The 18,429-nt window shown below is 48.8% G+C and overlaps 8 protein-coding genes across 8 annotated transcripts; 5 read left to right on the top strand and 3 right to left on the bottom strand.

Moving 5' to 3' along the window:
* Nucleotides 1–328: 328 nt before the first annotated feature.
* On the top strand, nucleotides 329–2,563 carry P152DRAFT_504412 (MFS general substrate transporter; the record flags this gene model as incomplete). The annotated part of the gene is made up of 12 exons (XM_033682371.1): nucleotides 329–344; nucleotides 464–622; nucleotides 675–782; nucleotides 834–1,033; nucleotides 1,085–1,257; nucleotides 1,307–1,479; nucleotides 1,531–1,604; nucleotides 1,655–1,744; nucleotides 1,790–2,028; nucleotides 2,100–2,164; nucleotides 2,221–2,411; nucleotides 2,492–2,563. 12 exons carry the CDS (start codon nucleotides 329–331, stop codon nucleotides 2,561–2,563), a joined length of 1,560 nt encoding a protein of 519 aa, XP_033538607.1.
* Nucleotides 2,564–5,574: 3,011 nt separating this feature from the next.
* Nucleotides 5,575–6,693, top strand: P152DRAFT_5283 (kinase-like protein). The gene is made up of 2 exons (XM_033683055.1): nucleotides 5,575–5,705; nucleotides 5,761–6,693. The coding sequence occupies exon 2, from the start codon at nucleotides 5,934–5,936 to the stop codon at nucleotides 6,624–6,626; it is 693 nt and encodes a 230-aa protein (XP_033538606.1). The 5' UTR covers nucleotides 5,575–5,705; nucleotides 5,761–5,933; the 3' UTR covers nucleotides 6,627–6,693.
* Nucleotides 6,694–7,197: 504 nt separating this feature from the next.
* Nucleotides 7,198–7,503, top strand: P152DRAFT_386954 (uncharacterized protein; the record flags this gene model as incomplete). Its single annotated transcript, XM_033675860.1, has 1 exon — nucleotides 7,198–7,503. One exon carries the CDS (start codon nucleotides 7,198–7,200, stop codon nucleotides 7,501–7,503), a length of 306 nt encoding a protein of 101 aa, XP_033538605.1.
* A 2,045-nt stretch (nucleotides 7,504–9,548) lies between these two features.
* On the top strand, nucleotides 9,549–10,370 carry P152DRAFT_5214 (uncharacterized protein). The gene has a single exon (XM_033683048.1). It carries the CDS (start codon nucleotides 9,711–9,713, stop codon nucleotides 10,248–10,250), a length of 540 nt encoding a protein of 179 aa, XP_033538604.1. The 5' UTR covers nucleotides 9,549–9,710; the 3' UTR covers nucleotides 10,251–10,370.
* P152DRAFT_453577 (alpha/beta-hydrolase) lies at nucleotides 10,369–11,954 on the top strand. The gene has a single exon (XM_033678405.1). It carries the CDS (start codon nucleotides 10,490–10,492, stop codon nucleotides 11,681–11,683), a length of 1,194 nt encoding a protein of 397 aa, XP_033538603.1. The 5' UTR covers nucleotides 10,369–10,489; the 3' UTR covers nucleotides 11,684–11,954.
* Nucleotides 11,955–12,769: 815 nt separating this feature from the next.
* P152DRAFT_453574 (short-chain dehydrogenase) lies at nucleotides 12,770–14,033 on the bottom strand. Its single transcript, XM_033678404.1, has 4 exons — nucleotides 13,902–14,033; nucleotides 13,559–13,830; nucleotides 13,437–13,505; nucleotides 12,770–13,375 (listed from the first exon to the last, which is right to left on the bottom strand). The coding sequence occupies exons 1-4, from the start codon at nucleotides 14,024–14,026 to the stop codon at nucleotides 12,816–12,818; spliced, it is 1,026 nt and encodes a 341-aa protein (XP_033538602.1). The 5' UTR covers nucleotides 14,027–14,033; the 3' UTR covers nucleotides 12,770–12,815.
* Nucleotides 14,034–15,941: 1,908 nt separating this feature from the next.
* Nucleotides 15,942–18,098, bottom strand: P152DRAFT_453573 (uncharacterized protein; the record flags this gene model as incomplete). Its single annotated transcript, XM_033678403.1, has 7 exons — nucleotides 15,942–15,997; nucleotides 16,085–16,269; nucleotides 16,339–16,513; nucleotides 16,564–16,736; nucleotides 16,773–16,886; nucleotides 16,929–17,163; nucleotides 17,209–18,098. Coding segments are annotated over 7 exons (1,828 nt in total), but the record flags the coding sequence as incomplete, so codon positions are not given.
* Nucleotides 17,812–18,350, bottom strand: P152DRAFT_453572 (uncharacterized protein; the record flags this gene model as incomplete). The annotated part of the gene is made up of 1 exon (XM_033678402.1): nucleotides 17,812–18,350. A coding segment is annotated over exon 1 (167 nt), but the record flags the coding sequence as incomplete, so codon positions are not given.
* Between the last annotated feature and the right edge of the window lie 79 nt (nucleotides 18,351–18,429).

Below are 18,429 nucleotides of genomic sequence, written 5' to 3'. Positions count from 1 at the left end.
AAATGGATACTCCTATTAATCACATCATTCTTACTAGAGAAGAGGTGGGTTTTGGCCTGCATCTCCAATACTGAAAGCATATCAAGCACATCATACTTACTATGGATGTCATGCTATTCTTGGTTCCCATGCAAAGGATGAGAGGAGAACATGATTCTTACACCCGTTGCTACACCAGTTGTTACTGGGTTTAGACTGTAGATCTCGAGAAGTATATTTGACCCTTCTTCCTCCCCGATCCATCTACTGAGAAGAATTAGGACGAACCCCTATTCCTACCTGCTCTACAACGCCATGACAGTCGAACGCCCCAGGGACAAGTCGGAAGATGACTCCAGCCTATCGTCCGAACAGGTTGACGTGGGGCATGCGGTGACAAAAGTTGTCTTGGACGACGCAAAGTTGGTGACAACAAAAGGCAACATTATCACCAAAGAAGGAGCTATCGTGACCACTGGAGAAGTCGACATTTCGGCCAATCCCTTTGCGGATCCCCAGGTCCGAGACTACTATATTGGTGTCTATGAGAAAGCAAAATACGAGTGTCGACATGCTTTCGACGCGGATGCCACATGGACAAAAGAAGAGGAGAAGAAGATCATCAGGAAACTCGACTGGCATGGTATGTACACTATCTAGTATCTACAGACTCGACTGATAATTATTTATAATAGTGTGCTTGTGGGCATGCATCATGTTCTTCAGTCTACAGATTGATCGTGGAAATATCGGTCAAGCTGTTTCAGGAACTTTCTTACAGGATCTTCACCTTAATACTAACGGTGGGTAGGCCGACCCTTTCTTTTCTAATGATATCTGATTTAAAGTATTAGATTTCAATCTTGGACATACCGTGTTCCTAGTATCTTTCCTCTTAGCCGAGTTGCCGTCTCAATTAATCTCGAAAAAGTTCGGTCCAGACCGCTGGATTCCTACCCAAATGGTTTTATGGTCCATAGTCGCCATGTCGCAAGCAGGACTTCGAAGCAAACCCGGATTTCTTGCAACTCGTTCTCTGCTTGGAATGCTTGAAGTATATTAGCTGATTCCCATAATGCTTCCCTACTGATTGAATCAAATCTAGGGTGGTTTCATCCCAGACCTAATACTTTGGCTCTCCTACTTCTACACCGGCCGGGAGCTCCCCATTAGGTTGAGCTACTTCTGGACAGCCTTAAGCCTCACTGGTATCATTGCTTCGCTCCTTGCCTTTGGAATCTTCCATCTCGAAGGCCACCATGGTATTGCAGGCTGGAGGTAAAGTTCTATTTATTTCATTCTTAGACAATGATTAACACAATTTCAGGTGGATCTTCTTAATCGAAGGATCGATGACACTTGTCATTGGCATTGCGGCCTTCTTCCTTATGCCGGCTTCTGCAGCCCAGACAAAGACGTGGTTTCGACCTAAGGGATGGTTTACTGATCGCGAACTTACTATTGTGGTGAACCGAGTGCTGCGAGAAGATCCTAGTAAAGGTAACTTAAACCTATATCTCGAGGCGAGCCGAGACTAATATACGGCAATAGGAGACATGCATAATCGACAGGCAATCACCCCACGTCGACTATGGACTGCACTGAAAGATTATGATCTCTGGCCGGTAGGTACCTTCTTAACTGGGATACCAGCGGATGCTAACTGTATATCAAGATTTACTTGCTCGCCGCCATCTGTGGTGTTCCATCGGGGCCACCCACTATTTATCTCACGCAAAGTCTTCGGAATATTGGGTTTAGCACAGTAAGTATTATCTCTAACAGGCGTTCCACCAGCTAATGCCTTTAGTTCCACACCAACCTTCTTACTATTCCAACAGCGGTGGCCAGTATAATTTTTCTTATCCTCATTACCCGGCTAAGCGAAAAATTAAATGAACGCGGGCTTGTCAGCATAATACAAGCCTTATGGACCCTTCCTTGCATTATTGCTCTTAGAGTGTGGCCAGGTCTTATGAAAGAACAATGGGCAACTTATGCTCTACTCACGGTTTTACTGGGCGGTCCATCTGCCTATGCTATTAACGTGTAAGTGTCACTCTCTGTTAGATAGGCAGGAACTTTCGTCACCAGATCTAATGACTTTGGGCATTATATAGGGCTTGGGTGTCGAAAAACTCGAACAACGTTGGCTCTCGCAGCGTATCTGCTGCTTTATTCAACAGTAAGCTATGTTCCTTCTGGCTTCCGGTACCACCAGTCCTAACGACACCGTTCCAGTATGCGCTCAAATTGCCAGCATCATCTCGGCAAACATCTATCGTGAAGATGACAAGCCGTTGTACAAGCGAGGCAACCAAGTCTTGATTGGAATCAACATACTGAGCATTGCTCTGTTTCTCAACGCAAAGATATACTACGTTGTCAAAAATAAAATTCGTGAACGCAAATGGAATGCGATGACTCCCGAGGTGAGTATGCCAGGTTTGGCTTTATGGGTGCTATCTATTGAGGATCAGGGCTTCGTGTCGTTTGCTGACTATTATCTTAGGAGCGCGTTGACTACACATACAATACTACGGACACTGCTAGTCACCGACTGGACTTCCGATTTTCCCATTGAGACTCAATGTCTGATAGTATATCGAGCTCTATTCAGCTTCACTTGTCCTGCCACGCGCGTTTTATATGTGAGGTCGAAGCAGGTGGACCAAGCAGCGGAGGCGGGAAATCTTCGGATCATCAGGCGGTTGCGTAAGACAGGACCCCCGGTTTGTAACCTGTCGCAAGATGCCCCTGTTCGTTTCTACTACCACGCAACATTCCTTTCACTGCCCATTACCCCTAGGCTAAGCCTATTTAGGACTGCTCACTCTTCTCCTATGTATTTGCCTATCTTCAACGGTTTAGCTAGCGAGGACACTCTCTTCTATACAATGGGAATCGTCAATATCAACATGCGTTGTGTCTATACAGTAACTGAGCTTAAGCAGCGAACTTGCTTAATCATCACCCCCGCGTAATGCGACATAACCACCCCACTTTGTAACCTAAACCCCTTCAATCTGGAGATGGGATAGGTCAATAGAATACATCTACCACCACACAATCATGCTGAAAATGTGTCGCTATGCCTCAAGTTAATGAAGAGGCTATAAAGCTCGCGATTCAGACTTATATAAATAAAGAATTTGACTCTATACATAAGTGCGCTGACCAGTACGGTGTCACCTACTCCACGCTCCAAAAGCGCCTCCAAAAAGACCGACAATCGCACCAAATTGGTGCCCAAAAGCTCCAGAAGCTGTCTCCTGTACAAGAACAATATCTAGCAGAATGGATAGCCCTAGAAGACCGGGCTTCGAATGCCCCCTCCCACGCCAGGGTTCGTCAGATGGCCGAAGCAATTGCCCGCGAAAATGGTGACCACACACCTTGCGGGAAGAACTGGGTGGACGGATTCCTCAAGCGAAACCCCCATATAAAAATAATGGTGGGCCAATCAATCGAAGCTTCCCGCGTAAATTGTTCGTCCAAGGAAATCATAGCAGCCTGGTTCAACCTTCTCTAGAGCCTGATCGACCAATTTCACATCAAAACGGAGAATATCTGGCATTTCGACGAGCACGGGATTGCGCTTGGGTGTGGTATGAATGGGCGTGTCTTAGCACCAATATAGGAGAAAAAGATGAGGAAGAGCAATAGGAAAAAGACCTATATCAAAACTCCGGAGGACCACAAATGGGTCTCCATCATTGAGGCCATTTCAGCCGTTAGCCGCGCGATCTCTCCGCTCATTATCTTCAAGGGCAAAAACCTCCAATCTACCTGGTTTCCTGCGGATCTCTCGAGCATGAAGGACTGGCATTGGACAGTTTTAGAGAACGCCTAGACGTCAAACGAAATCGGGCTCAAATGGTTAGAGAAGAAGTTCCTCCCAGAGACCGCACCAAAAAACCGTACGGAATGGCGTCTCCTAATTTGTGATGGGCACGGGTCGCACGCGACGGTCGAATTCATGAAGTTATACAAGGATCATAAGGTAATTATCCTACATCTCCCTCCCCATTGCTCCCATCTACTTCAGCCCCTAGATGTCGCTTGTTTTTCGGCCCTGAAGAGCAAGTATCGCAAAGAATTAACCCAATTGAGCTCCCTCGACGACTCTGCCCCAGTTAAAAAGCATAATTTTATAAACATTTATAATAAATCCCGCATTCAAGCTTTGATAAACAATAATATCCGCGCTGAATTCAGGGGGACCGGAATCTGCCCATTCAACCCACACAAAGTATTAAATAGCACCCAATTAAACGAGAACCATACTATACAACGTCATGTGACCCCAGAACCCATATATGATTATATATTTAATACACCAAAAGGCCCGAAAGACGTGTATACGGGGCAAAAGTTTGAGGACATGTCTGGGCGGGATTTCAGGGGTTTACAGGGGAAATTGGCGAAGGCACTCTCAGAGAAGAACGTTGAAATCGCAACACTAAAAACGCAAGTTGCAAAGCTCGAAAAATCACTGGAGGACATAGGCGGATTGTCTAAGAAAAGGAAAAGAGTCCAAATCGACCAAAATGAACGATTTGCGACGATTGATCAGATTGTTGCTGCGTAAGAAGAAGCAAGACAAGCGGAGTTAAAGGAGGCGAAGAAGAAGGCCAAATTTGACGCGCAAAAAATTTCGGAAGAGCTGCAAAAAGCAGAATTCGAGTCACTTTGCTCACAGTTTCAGATATAATATATAAAATTCAATATTGGTGGAGTTATTATAGAGAATCTACAGTCCTCCGTTGTTGATGCTGCTGTGTGTGAAGTGGTTACAAATTGGGGTGGTTACAAACCGGGGGCCCTGTCTTATTGTTCCATAGCTAGTTCCTTGGCGTGATTTTCACAAGAAAACTGCCAAATTTGAGTAACGCCTTTGCAATCCGAATATTTCGAACGTTTTCTAATTTAATAAAGATAATATCATTAAATTCCCCTAATTTCAACAGAATACGCTCATCTTTTATGTTCTGTATACAATTGATGGTCGTGGGGACCTTGGTTTCCTCAAAACGAGCGAAGAAGCAAAGAAAGAAGCGTTGGTGATATCGTGGGGTGTGGGATGCTCCTCCACGTGGGAACCACGACGGAACCATGGGGGCTAGTCCACCTAAGTACGACTAAGAAATGGGGGCTCGGTAGAGAGACCGGCGGACCCCGAAAAATAGAGATATCCTGAAATCCTGATCTCTGACACTTGGCTTGTCGCAAGATGCCTCTAGCGGTGGATAATGACGACGACGACGAAGAGGAGTCTAGCTAGGAGAATATAGTATGCGATCTCACCATCACCATCTTAACCATCATCATCACCGTGATATTGACCTCTGTATGGTATACAGGATTACACCCTCGTTGTGGAGAAAATCGAGGTTGAAGTAGTTAAATTGCTCTCATACAAACGATCTCGACTTAGGCCAAAATCAATGACCTGGCACTCAGGCTATTTGGTAGAGAACATTACCAATTAGGTATAGCGCGGTTCGTTGCCTCAGGCACTACCACCATGGCCTAAGCGTGCTAAGGTAAGGGATCACGCTATTTTGCTCCCCGATTTCTTTGTCACTGCATCGGTGTGAACGACCAAACTCCACGATATCGTGAAGTACAGCAAATTTTGTCTTATGCCTTTGAAGTATAGTCCAGAATTAACCGCGCAAAATGACCTCTACTAAACCCAATCCTGTTCCCCCGCCCCCACTATAGTACGTGTATTCATAGTTCCCGTCATTCCACCATGAATGTCGCTAACATGCGGAGTCCAGCACGAGTCCATTGGGTCCGACGGAGGTGGGAAGTGTCATTCTAGATACGGGAGAAATTACAGTTGTCGACAAGCTGAATGCCATAAATCTCTGCTCTGGTATGATAGGCAGACCAGTGTGGTACCTAAAGGATCTCGATCGGGTCTTGAAAAAGGCCACGGAGTATCAATGTTTGAGGCCGATGCGATGCGTTTCGTAGCCTCCCACACCAACGTTCCCATCCCAAAGGTGTATAATGCATGTGAGAAGGATGGGAAAGGGTATATTCTTATGTCCAAGATTGACGGCCGACCATTATGGAACGTACTGAGCGGTATAACAGAACAGGAGAAAGAGAATCTCGTTGAGGAGTTGGGAGGATATATAAAGAGTTGGAGGAGTTTATCTGCTGAATATTTTGGTTCCGTGGGTTCTGGTCCATGTCAAGATGTTTTCTTCCAACACCTTCCAGGTTATCGGAGGCCAGACAAGACGTACGGTCCCTATCGATCCCGGAAGGATTACAATGATGGCCTAGTCGAAGCTCTTAAAAATGGAAGGCCAACTGGATGCTTGAGCGAAAGCGACCAGATTCTCGTCGATAGAATGATGGCACTTTGCGACGACCGGAAGGTATTTTCGCACGGCGACTTACATCCAGACAATATTTTTGTCGATGATCGATGCAAAATTGTCGCTATCCTGGACTGGGGGGCTTCTGGTTTCAGTATCCCTGAGCGAGAATATTTCGAAGCCAGGTCTCGATCTAAACACCATGTCTGGACTGAGATTATCGATCGAGTTTTGCCAGTTCTCTCATCCGACGAATACGAAACCTTCGAAAGATTTAATAAAGCACTGGTACTATATAGTGGAGTCTAAACTTGGACTTGGGCTCGCTAAAACAACCAACGAAATCCGCTCTCCAGACATAGGTATGGTGCTGGTTAAATACATAGACCCTGCTATACCTAACTGCCGATCAGAACCAACTATCACGCTTAAGCCGTGCGACTTTATGCAGCAACTGGGTTATTGCCAACCCACCTATCTCCGCAGGCGCTTGGCAACTGTGCAGCAGGACGACCGATGAGCGAATAAATCCAATGCGATATTCCTGTAGGAACAAAGCCATCGACCTCAAGACCTACGACGACCTTTAGGACCCAGTCTTGGCATCGATCCTTCGAAGTTGGTATGACAATGAGCTTTCTTCTTTCAATGTGAAGTTGAATACATACTTTTCCATTGCGTGGCGCCGGTTCTTTAGAAATGAGGTCCACAACCTCCTGATATTTCGAAGAATCAATGGTACCCAACTGGATAAGGCCTTCGCAGGATTGACTCCAGACCGTTTGCCCTCCCCTTACGTCAAACTGGTATATCAGGCTGTCCAAATCAAGCAGAAGCACATGCAGAAGATTGCCAATGTCACTCCCCAGGGCTGACCAGTATGGGCAACCTGGCGGGGACGTACCGGAATCAAGGCCGATGGAAGGAGGCCGAAGAGCTGAAGGTGCAAGTGATGGAGACGACAAAGAGGGTGCTTGGCACAGAGCATCCATCCACGCTGACTAGCATGGGCAACCTGGCGGAGACGTACAAAGCGCAGGGTCGGGATGCAGAGGCTATCAGTCTACTGAGGGAGTGTGTACGGCTCCAAAGGTGGGTGCTTGGAAGGCCCTGCGGGACGAAGATGGGAACATTGATGAGGGGGTTCTTCAGATTTGGAGGAACGAGGATTCTCGGAAGCACCTGAACCGCCTAAACGAGGATTCTCGTAATTGGAATTGGAGGGCCATAGTCGGTGACGATCGGGGTTTGAAGGCCCTGGTAGGTGGAGGTTGGATTAATGAGCCTGATCTGTCGTTTTGGAAGATCCTGAGGGAGGAATACACTCCTGAAGAGCGTGCTCTTCCAATTTGGAAGGTCCCGGCAGATGAAGATGAGGGGCTTGACGAGCGTGCTCTTCGGATACAGAAGGCCCTGCAAGAACATCGGAATCCCGTTCGAGCAGCGGAGGCATAAACGTGTAACGTTGATAGTGAGAAAATTCGCAGTCACCCTGATTCGCGCAGTTCCCCTAATTATACTTATCTAGGAGTATGGGAGGTGACTTCATACGGCACTAGCCGTATTGGGATGTCACCAATTCAAGCAAGTGGAAAGCTTGGCACTGACGACAGGTTTTAGCTATCTAGTGAATTGTGGACCGGAAATGCTCCGATACAGGGAGACAGCGTGTTGCTTGTAGTTATTATTGTGCCATACTAGAGTTCAAAGCCACTCTCCAAGTAAAGTCTTCATCGTTGTAAATCCCCCCGCGTATACAAGCATCATATATCGTACGTAACCCCATCAGGCACTGGTCTTTACTAAAGGTAGAAGGCCCGCGAAGACTTGTAGAGGCGCTCAGTGTGATATTTAGGCCTGGGTCTACGAATCGCCATTGGCGAAAGCCATAACAAGGATATTCTTCTCCTTGGACGAAAGCGGCACTGACCTCGCAAAACCTGTCTATAACTTGAGGCAGATGGGTGATAACATATTGGGCAGGGGTATTTACAGAGTCCTTGCACAATTGACCGAGTACAACGGGTATCAACGCAAGGAGAGTATATTTCATGTTTTCACTTTGCGGATGGCTATGATGTGGCCAGCAGCTGGTTTATGTACGAAATTGTTGGGATTATATTCAAATGGGGGATGAGATACGGGGCGGTCACTGATCTGACTGAATTGGATCTCTTAGGTTAGACCCTGGTAAGGTTTATGGGCCACAACAGCCAGTGGGAGGAGGCTGGCTGATTTGGCTTTGTTTTCGATGCGGCACGGTCTTTGAACGGACACTGGAACAGACGCCCAAGTCGCTCGATTTTCATTTATATGAACCATTGTTGCAAATCTCCTGGTGAGGCCGATTTTAAAAAGGCGTCGCGTCTCTAAATATGTACACAGCTCATAGGAAAGGACTGAGGAGTCCTAATTAGGCTTAGTCTATGTGTAATGGGCAGCGAAATTAATGTTGCGTGGCAGTAGAAACCAACAGGGGCATCTTGCAACACGTTGTGTCGACATGAGTCATGATGGGCCAAGCCTCACTCATGTCTTGGCGTGAGAAGTCATATATGGTAAGCAAACGTGGCAAACTACATCCGACGTAGGCACATTGATATGCCGGCTAGCATATTTTTGGTTATGCTCGCCAGAATAATATGGGGATGACCCACCTCGCTACGTAGTATTGCAGCGAGGTGGGCCAAAATTACGCATACGCTAATCTATATACGCTGATTCTAGACGGGGTTAAATATACTAGCACAGCCAAAAAAGCTCGCTTTTTGGAAAAGCTGTGGTTGCCAAGACCGTGCAGAAGACCTCTATTGACTGACGACTTCGTATTCGCATCAGATACGGACGCCACCTACGATGACCAGTTCGAAGGCGCATGATCCTCTAAGAATATGGAGTAGTCCACTCCTAGAGACCAGTCCAGAAACTCTTGCCTACCGGGAACGACGAGCTACAAACCGTGACCGTATTTTAGGCGAGATTGACGAATATGGAAGGCCCATTGAGAAGGACGTACATGGGAACATCATCTATAAGCCACCTCCTGGAACCAGGAACTCTCCTACGTAGCCAACTACACGGCAACAGCTTTATACCGCCATAGACACGTTTCAGGCCGAGATGATTCCCGATTACAAGATTCGCATCCAGCTTCGCGTCCATGTTAACGGCAGGCGTCACTACGATGTCACCCTGGATACAGTGAGGCGTAACGATTTTGAGATCACAGACGTAGAGGACGTGACACGGTCTGGATGCGCAAGATCTGCGATTACCAAGTTCCATTAATCTAAACTGAAGAGAGAGAAGGAAGAAATCTCCCAGCACCTCTGTACGCGAGATATCGACTCTTCTCTCTGCTATCCTAACACAGCTCCTTAACCCAGCTCCTACATGACTATCTCCTTGATGCCATCCACTAGCCACATCCCTGTGGCGTCAGCCATACTCAAGGGCCCAGGCCACAGGCCTGGGACCATAACAGCCGTGGCCGAAATCTGGGAAGGTATCCGGCGAAAATGCATAGTTCGGCCTGAGCGGGGGTTTCGCGCCGGCGTTCTTCGATACTGCCGACTCGAGTCGACAAGGCTAAAGGGCGTTGCCGAAAAGGGTAATAGGGCGAAGAACGCGAGCGCGCAAAACTCAACTCAGACCGAACTGCGCATTTTCCCCGAATACCTTCCTGGATTTCGGCCACGGCTTTGCATTTCCGACGAATGGTATTTTGCTCAGGGTTTTCAAAGGTTTGGACCGGGTTTGAGTAATATATTCCAATTCCGTCTGCCTATGAGCTGCAATGTCAAAATGCCTGTATGGCATTCTCCGCCACGTCCCCAGGCTGAATTATTAAGATTGGCGCGTGCTAAGTTAGTTAGGATCAATTTCAAATGTTTATCCGCGCGCGGATACGTGGCCTGCTGGACACAATACTAGAAAGCAGGGATCCTTCTGCAAAGACCCTGCAATGCAGAGAGGTTTTCTCCGTCGGAATATGTCGCTTACTGATCTATGGTTCTGCGGAAAGCCGAGCATCGTCATCTCCGTCGATCAAATGATGTATAAAGGGGTGGACGCTTCGCTGGACTTTGGATGGGAGTCAAGATGAGACACAAAATATCAAGCGCCAGTTGTGAACACGTTTGACTGTCAATTTATCAATTACCTTTGAAGACATGCGCTCAACAACTCTTTTGGCGGCGCTCATGCCGGCCGCACAGGTCCTTGCGGCTCCGAGCTACCAACATGATCTCCCTGCCAGCTACTTTAAGCACTTCAAGAACCCAGTCGTTAAGCGATCAGCCGGCGGCAAGGCGATCTGCGTCACTGGAACGATCAATATCCAAGCCACTGCAATGAATATCAAGTTCAATGTCCAGCAGCCAACAAACAACTCAGTCGTCACAGAGATGGTACAGGAAGTCGATCAAGTTGGCTCGACATATGTCGAGGACGTCACTGGCCCTCGTGTTCAGGTCACTTCTACTTTTGGCATCTACTCGCGTCTCTGCGTACCTGCATATACTGGCAAGGTCGACCCCAACTCGATCCAGTTCCTCATCCATGGCGCCGGTTTCGATGGCACGTACTGGGATCCTGCGCCGGGATATTCGTACATTGACGCGGCTGCCGAGAAGGGCTTCACAACCTTCTACTATGATCGTCTCGGCACTGGGCTGTCGGACCATCCTGATCCCATACAGATCGTCCAGTTGCCTATTCAAATCGCCATTGCGCATGAGCTCATCCAGTTCATCCGCGCGGGAAACTTGGCAACAACCAAGTTCAAGCACGTGGTGGGTGTCGGCCACTCTCTGGGCAGTGCGCAAACCATTGGCGTCGCCGGCGCATACCCCAAGGACTTGGATGCGATTGTCCTGACGGGCTTCTCCGCTGACGGAAGTGGTGCGCCCATTGCCTTTGCCGGCGTTGGCCTCACCATCGCTGCCCAGGCCGATCGCAAGTTCGCCCATCTCTCTAATGGCTACCTGACGGCCTCCACAATCCAGGGAAACCAGTTCTTCTTTTTCCGACAGCCAGGCTTTGATCCCGCTATTCTCCAACTCGCCGAGGACACCAAGGGCACCGTGACGGTGGGTGAGTATCTCGGTCTGGGTGTGGAGCCGGCTGCCAGCTTTACGGGACCCGTGCAGATCCTGAATGGCCAGAATGACTTGCCCAACTGCCATGGCGACTGCCTGTACCCGAATAACAAAGCTAAAGATGCCATCAAGCTCTTTTTCCCTGCTTCCGCACCAGAATCTAGTTGGTGGTTGGCCCCCGGAACCGGACATGGTATCAACTTCCATTACCAGGCACCCGAAGCCTACAGACACATGATACACTTCATCGAAAAGCACGGCTTCTAAACAGTAAAGCTGGTAGGCTTGCGAGTTGCACAGGCCTCATTGTATTTTGATTCGTTTGAAGATTGGTGGATGGAAAAGCATAGCGTGCTTGGCGGATCGAAGGTTCCATTATTCCATACTACGGTTACTGGCAGATTTGTTGTTAGCGCTCATACTAATAGCAGGGGTGCTCAGACTAGACTACTTACAGTTAACTAGTTAGCTATCTTTTCTATTACTCCGGTTCTTTTCGATTTCTATAATATTTCTCCTTAGTCCTACCATATACTACAATTATACAATAAGAATGGATCTTGATAGGCCTCAAACTCCTCCATAACGGGGAAAACCGTGCGACCTTAAACGAGATCGTTGTCTTCGCCGCTTAGGCTTAACGTATCAACAGAGCAGAGCAGCTCGGAATTACTCAACTGCAGGTCCAGACAGCTAATTCGGCCGCTGGGCCTACGCCCGGCAAAAGAACCGGCCGGAAATCGAGATTATCCCCTAAAAAAGTGGATGAGATTGTCGAATATGTCGTACAATCTGAGGAGTCGCGTCAATATCCTATCTACAACTCGCCACTGGCCCATTTCGAGACCTTCAGGTCTCTGAATATTTTATTCGAAACGCGCTTCGAAGCCGCGGCTTTAACCGTCACCTCGCTCGCCGAAAACCTCCCCTTTCCGAACGAAATAAAGCCGATAGGCTTCAGTGGGCTCAAGACCATATTAACTGGACAATTGAATAATAGGTACAAATCCTTTGGACCGATAAAACCTAGTTAACGCAACTCTAATTCCTAGCACAGGGGTTCATCACCTGACGCGGGGGTTGTGTTTTGTTCGATTAAGGGTCTGACATACCCGGGTAACGCACGGCGCAACCTCAACGACGCTGCTACATTGGTAAAATAATGAATCTCACTTCAGCCGTCATATGCAGACAAAGTATCAAAGACAATTCTTCCATTGGGTGGGACTGATTTTTACTTTGCGGTGCTAACTTGGTCTCGCACGAGCACCTTCCAAAACCACCAAGAACACATCCGGCCGAGGCTTCGTGGACTACATACACGACCGGCGAGTGCCACCCTCCAGCTTGTCGCTCGGCAAACCTCAAGACCTCTCGACAGCCGAGCCAAAAGGCGCCCTTACTCCTTGATCCCGACCAGCTCGCTGCTGGCCTCCCACAACTTCTTCTCCGTCGGCGGGTCAATCGCCTGCGGCCCGTAGCCGGGCAGGTGGTACGGCTCGGGCACGACCTGGACAGCCTCAGCGCACTCGTCCAGATACATCCCGCCGCGGTCCTCGAGCTCCCGCGCCACGGCGGCCCAAGTACTCGTGGCGGCGCCTTGCGCCGGCGTCATTAGCCAGCGGTAGACCTCGGGGATGTCCTTAAGCCCCTCGCTGCGTTCGTGCGGCAGGTAGCGTGCCAGCGGGGTCAGGATCCCGCCCGGGTGCAGGCTGTTGGCGCGGAGGTGCTGCGCCTCGAACTGGCGGTCCAGCTCGTTGGTGAAGTACACGTTGGCCAGCTTGGACTGGCCGTAGGCCTTGAGGGTGAGGTACTTGCGCTTCTCCCAGTTCAGATCGTCTAAGTTGATGGTGGTGTTGCGATGGGCGGCCGAGGACACCGAGACAACACGCGAGCAGAAGGTGGGCGTCGCGGAGGCGAGGAGAGCGTCTTTGACTTGGTGGAAGAGGTAGAAGTGGCCTGGAGAAGAGTTAGTTGCTGTCGTCTTAGCGTGCTTGGAGGACGAGTGGGGAGTACACACCAAGATGGTTCGTGCCGAACTGAATTTCAAATCCATCTTCGGTCTTGCTGTAGGGGGGCGCCATGACTCCTAGATGCGGATTAGCAGTGCACGAAAGATGCCTCGATACACAAGGTGCTTACCGGCATTGTTGATCAGCACATTGAGCTTGTTTCCACTCCTGCGGAGGAACTCCTGTGCTGCAGCGCGGATGCTCCCTAGCGAGCTCAGGTCCATTTCGAGGACTTCTACCTTCCAGCCTGTTTTGCCATCGGCCAAGAGCTCTTCGGCAACTCGCTTGCCCTTGTTGATGTCCCGGTTTGTGATGTAGATATCGGCACCCGTGAGGCGAATCGCCTTGGCAGTTTCGGGCCCGAGCCCGCCGCCGGGCGAGCAGCCGGTAATGAGAACGACTCTGCATTTCGGACTTCAGTGTTACCCCACAGCGCTTCAAAAGTTCCCTTTTCTGCTGGCGAGCATGCTTACCTACCTTTCCACTCGGGGCTGTCAACGAGGCCCTGATCCTCCACGATCTTGGCCGCGGTGGGACGAATATCGCCGGGGCCCTTGGGGTCTTTGAATAGCTTAGCGTAAGGAGCGATGCGGGGCATATTGGGCAAGGTACTAGGACTTAAGGATTTGGTTGTAAGCTAAGGAACGAAAGGACTAAGTTTACCTCAAGGGATATGGATAGGGGGTTGACTAGATATGCTTTAAGAAACGCTGGTTCTATTGCTGGTCTGGGACCAATGCTTTGAAACTTGATTTAGGGTTGTTTGCTAGATTACCAATCCAGTATGTCCTTAGCCCGACTTATCCGCGCCCCTGGTTCGTTCACAAGCTTACTCATCCTCGATTCGAGGACGCTCACCAAGGTGAGCGCCCACCTACTAAACGAGATTGCGGTCTAAACGATACTTGAACACTTCCCATTATTTAAAATGGCTGAAACTTTAAAGTCTGGATTTAGTAGCTAGCCTTATGCTATAAATTCTTCCTTTACCTATATAATACACGTCTTGGTGGCGGAATACATCGACGAAATCTGAGTTTGTTAGCGATATCGTTTAGACCGTAATCTCGTTTAGTAGGTTGGCGCTCACCTTGGTGAGCGTCCTCGAATCGAGGATGAGTAAGCTTGCGACGGAACGAACCAGGGGTGCGGATAACTAAATAAACGGTATCTACCCTTGTATAATACGCCGTTACCACGTGAGGGATGTTACATAGGCCGCTTGCTCTTGCGTCCAGGTTCTTCTGTCTGTAGGTCTGTCAAGGCAACTTGTCAGCCTCGTATTTTGAAAGGTTACGCTTATTACACGGAAGTAGAAATCAGCTGACGTGGAACCAACTTTTCTAGTAAGTAACCGTTGCCTAGAAGTAGTAATACCGCCATCTAGGGCTGGACACGAATATTCGACTATTCGTAGTCGAATACGAATAAAATTTAGAATTTCCGCTTACTAATTTCCGCTTACTAATATTCGTACGAATAATATTCGCATTATTCGTAATTATTCGTAATTATTCGTCTATCTCTGAAGCTATTTCCATGTATCTCGCATCGGAGAGATGGTCGACAGAGAGCTTTGAGCTGGGGTCACTTGGCTTGCTGAATCGTCAGGAGTGATCAATTCGACGCTATTGATATGCTTTGTATCTCTTAGAGCTCAAATCCTCCAGATCGTGTTCGGGTAAACAAAAGTCGCGACTGCTGGGCATCCATTCATTGGCTCGGCTTTTGCCGAATAAGTCTTGGCATTATTTACGAATATTCGCGAATAATACGAATAAAACGTCTCAAAACTTAGTCGAATACGAATAATCGTTCAAGAGGAAAAATCGAATACGAATAGCCAAAATCCTTATTCGTGTCCAGCCCTACCGCCATCCTCTCCTGCAGCAGAGCCCTATGGGTCCTGTTGACTTTGAATCAGCGAAAATGCAAGCCTGTGGCCGAAACCAGGGAAAGCATCCGGGGAAAATACACAGTTCGGCCCGAGTGGGTCGTCACGCTGGGGTGCTTTACACTATTACCCTTTACGGCAGTACCCTTTAATTAACCTTTTGCCGATTCAAAGTCAACAAGACCCATACTCGTGCCCCCCGCCCCACCTAGCCGGGGCACAGCCCACACCGCCGGACACCTCTAGGTGGGGCAGGTCACGAGTAGGACTTTACGTTTATGGTCTGCGTATTGATCCCTGGCAGGCACGTGGTGCGCTTCCCAGTCAGCCTGGCCAGGAAATACCCTAGACTGTAATACGCTCGACCTTGTTTACATGAATTCCAAATTAAAAGGAGATAGTAGCCTATAGGACTGGACTTGTCTAAGAAGCCAAAGGGCTGATGAGGAGATACCCCTTGATGGCGTTTGATTTTCCCATGACACGGTCTGGATACGCAAGATCTGTTATGGTTCCAGGCCTGTGGCCTGTCTCCTGAACGATAGTCACGTGACTAGGTCAACTGCCAAATCTTGAACATCGCGCACGCATGGTAGATAGCTCTTTGTAAGAGTCTCACTGTCGGGAATCTCCAATCGTGAGGCAAACATTGAATTGTTGCTATGAAGGAGGAATCTATCTAAGGTGTGCGAGGCGTTTATCTGTTCTGGTGTTTACAGAGCAAACGGGCCACAAGGCCACAAGGCATCCAGGTCGATAGACCTCTGATCCATCACACTGCGTGCTATCCCATCGCTAATGCCCATATCTCTCGCCTGCCTATACATAAACGAAGAAGGATCTGCCATCGCCTTTACATCGTTAACCGACCAATCTTGGTCATCGATAATGTCGCGAATGTGCTCAAGTTTCAATGCCCTGGCCGGGTTCTTTGTCTTTGTGATTATCTATTCGAAGAAAGCATTAAGTAAAGTCGAATCCTCTTCGTCTATTGCGATCGGACTTGAAGGTGCAACATGAGGATAGGCAGCCGGGGGAGGCATCATGGGAGCCGGAGACCCAAGCGGTTGAGCACGTAGTTGCGGTTGCGCTTGACCAGGGACAGGGGTAGGGGAAAGTCCTGTTATAGACGGAACGGGGGCATCTATTGGTACTGCGGGAGGGAACGGCGCATATGGGTTGCTAATGGTTCTATAAGTATTTGTTAATATATTGACGGTGGGAAGCGGATGCCGACTTACGGGTTAACCATAGGAACCGGTATTGAATGGGGAAATACAGGCGGTATTCCCGGCATTGCGGTCGGATAGACACTACCAGGAGGAATGGGCATACTTATACTCCGGAGTAGGTGTCTCTGCTCATCACGCTCCTCATCCTTCTCCATTTGTCGCTCCTCACGACGGGCTCGGTTCTCCATCGACGACATCAGCTGTTGCTGCATCATCACCTCCATATAGTCCCTTAACCCGCCGGCTATACCGCCTATCATCCCCTCCATATTGCTCTGTACGCGTTGTGCCGACGTCGGTTTAGTCCGCCGAGCGCCAGCCGCGATTGGACCCTGTTCTCGAATAGCATTTAAGGTCATCGGGCTAGGGTTAACCACGGTAGCATCTCCAGCTACGATCTGATTTGCCCAAGTCTTCTGAACCATCGCAGGAATATTATAATGCAGGCCGTCGTGGGGATCGACGTAGCAAAAGCTCAATCTGTTAACACACTTGGGGTCGGAGCAGAGCCATTGGTTAGTGAGCTGTTTCTTAGCGACCCCCTGCGCTTGCAATGTTCTCCATTCGAGCTTTCTATTGTTCTTTAGGGTTAATATTCCGCGAAGTCTCCTTCGGGGGCGATGAAGTCAACGCGATCGAAGACCCTCTTGTTACGCCATAGGCAGGCGTAGAGTTTGGATCCGGACCTCTCTTCTTTGTAAGGTCGGCACGCATACGATACGCACCTCAAAGACCGGAGTAACGACTATAAGAATTGATGTCTTCGTGTTTATCACGCTATCAGCCATCGAAAGGAACTTCATCCGAATAGCCTCGCCAAACTCCGTAAACGTGTGCATGGGGTTTGTCATCCGGCTAGTTGGTACGCGAACGGTAACAACAATCTTCTCGTATCTCCAGTTTTCGTCCTTTAGAGGGCTACCTAGGTTCGCTAGTACCTCGTCCTCTACGTCTGTGATCTCGAAATTGTTACGCCTCACTGTATCTAGGGTGGCATCGTAGTGACGCCTGCCGTTAACATGGACGCGAAGCTGGATACGAATCTTGTAATCGGGAATCCTCTCGGCCTGAAACGTGTCTATGGCGGTATAAAGCTGTTGCCGTGCAGTTGGCTGCGTAGGAGAGTTCCTAGTTCTAGGAGGTGGCTTGGAGATGATGTTCCTATGTACGTCCTTCTCAATGGGCCTTCTATATTCGTCAATCTTGCCTAAAATACGGTCACGGTTTGCAGCTCGTCGTTCCCGGTAGGCAAGAGTTTCTGGACTGGTCTCTAGGAGTGGACTACTCCATACTCTTAGAGGATCATATGCCTTCGAACCGGTCATCGTAGGTGGTGTCAGTATCGGTAGCTGATCGGTTTGAGATCGACTCCGTTTACGGCTCGGTTTCGGAGTAACCGTACCCTTTTCCTGCTCTTCCTCTCCTAGCTCTTCCTCATCGTCTGCAAGGTCCCTTTGCGGATCTAGCTCCAGAGGTGATGTCTTGCTAGCAGTCTTGGGTATGCTAGACGACGATGCCTTCGCCGATATCTTCTTTGGAGCTACCTAGGCTTCTTCTTTCGACTCGCCGTCTTTGGGGCCGCCTTCTTTGTGTTCTTTTTCTTCGTAGCTGTTTGTTCTCTCGCAAATTGAGCAGTGCGCTCAATCTCGCCTTCAAACCGGACGCGCGTTCGCGTACTGCGCGTACCAATTCCACGCAGTTGGGGTGCCATTTTCTAAATAAAAAATAAAAAACTTGATATAAAACTCAATCTAATAATTTCCCTTTAATTTCACAACTTGCAGGCACGAATTCAGCGCGTTTTGGTCATAAAATGGGTGATATCGCGTTTTCTGGTGGAGTTGCGGGCGGGACACACACACTCAAAAAAACGCC

Source organism: Eremomyces bilateralis (assembly GCF_010015585.1).
Source record: "Eremomyces bilateralis CBS 781.70 unplaced genomic scaffold P152scaffold_1, whole genome shotgun sequence".
In the NCBI taxonomy this organism is placed as follows: Eukaryota; Fungi; Ascomycota; class Dothideomycetes; order Eremomycetales; family Eremomycetaceae; genus Eremomyces; species Eremomyces bilateralis.
This window is presented reverse-complemented; position numbering and strand designations above follow the sequence as displayed.

Excerpts from the sequence above, each read along its gene's own strand:
- P152DRAFT_5283 (XM_033683055.1), top strand. The coding sequence starts at position 5,934 with ATGTTTGAGGCCGATGCGATGCGTTTCGTAGCCTCCCACACCAACGTT.
- P152DRAFT_5214 (XM_033683048.1), top strand. The coding sequence starts at position 9,711 with ATGACTATCTCCTTGATGCCATCCACTAGCCACATCCCTGTGGCGTCA.
- P152DRAFT_453577 (XM_033678405.1), top strand. The coding sequence starts at position 10,490 with ATGCGCTCAACAACTCTTTTGGCGGCGCTCATGCCGGCCGCACAGGTC.
- P152DRAFT_453574 (XM_033678404.1), bottom strand. The coding sequence starts at position 14,026 with ATGCCCCGCATCGCTCCTTACGCTAAGCTATTCAAAGACCCCAAGGGC. Across the intron at positions 13,831-13,901 it reads AGCCCCGAGTGGAAAGGTAG|AGTCGTTCTCATTACCGGCT; the intron begins GTAAGCATGCTC and ends TCCGAAATGCAG. Across the intron at positions 13,506-13,558 it reads TGTGCTGATCAACAATGCCG|GAGTCATGGCGCCCCCCTAC; the intron begins GTAAGCACCTTG and ends ATCCGCATCTAG.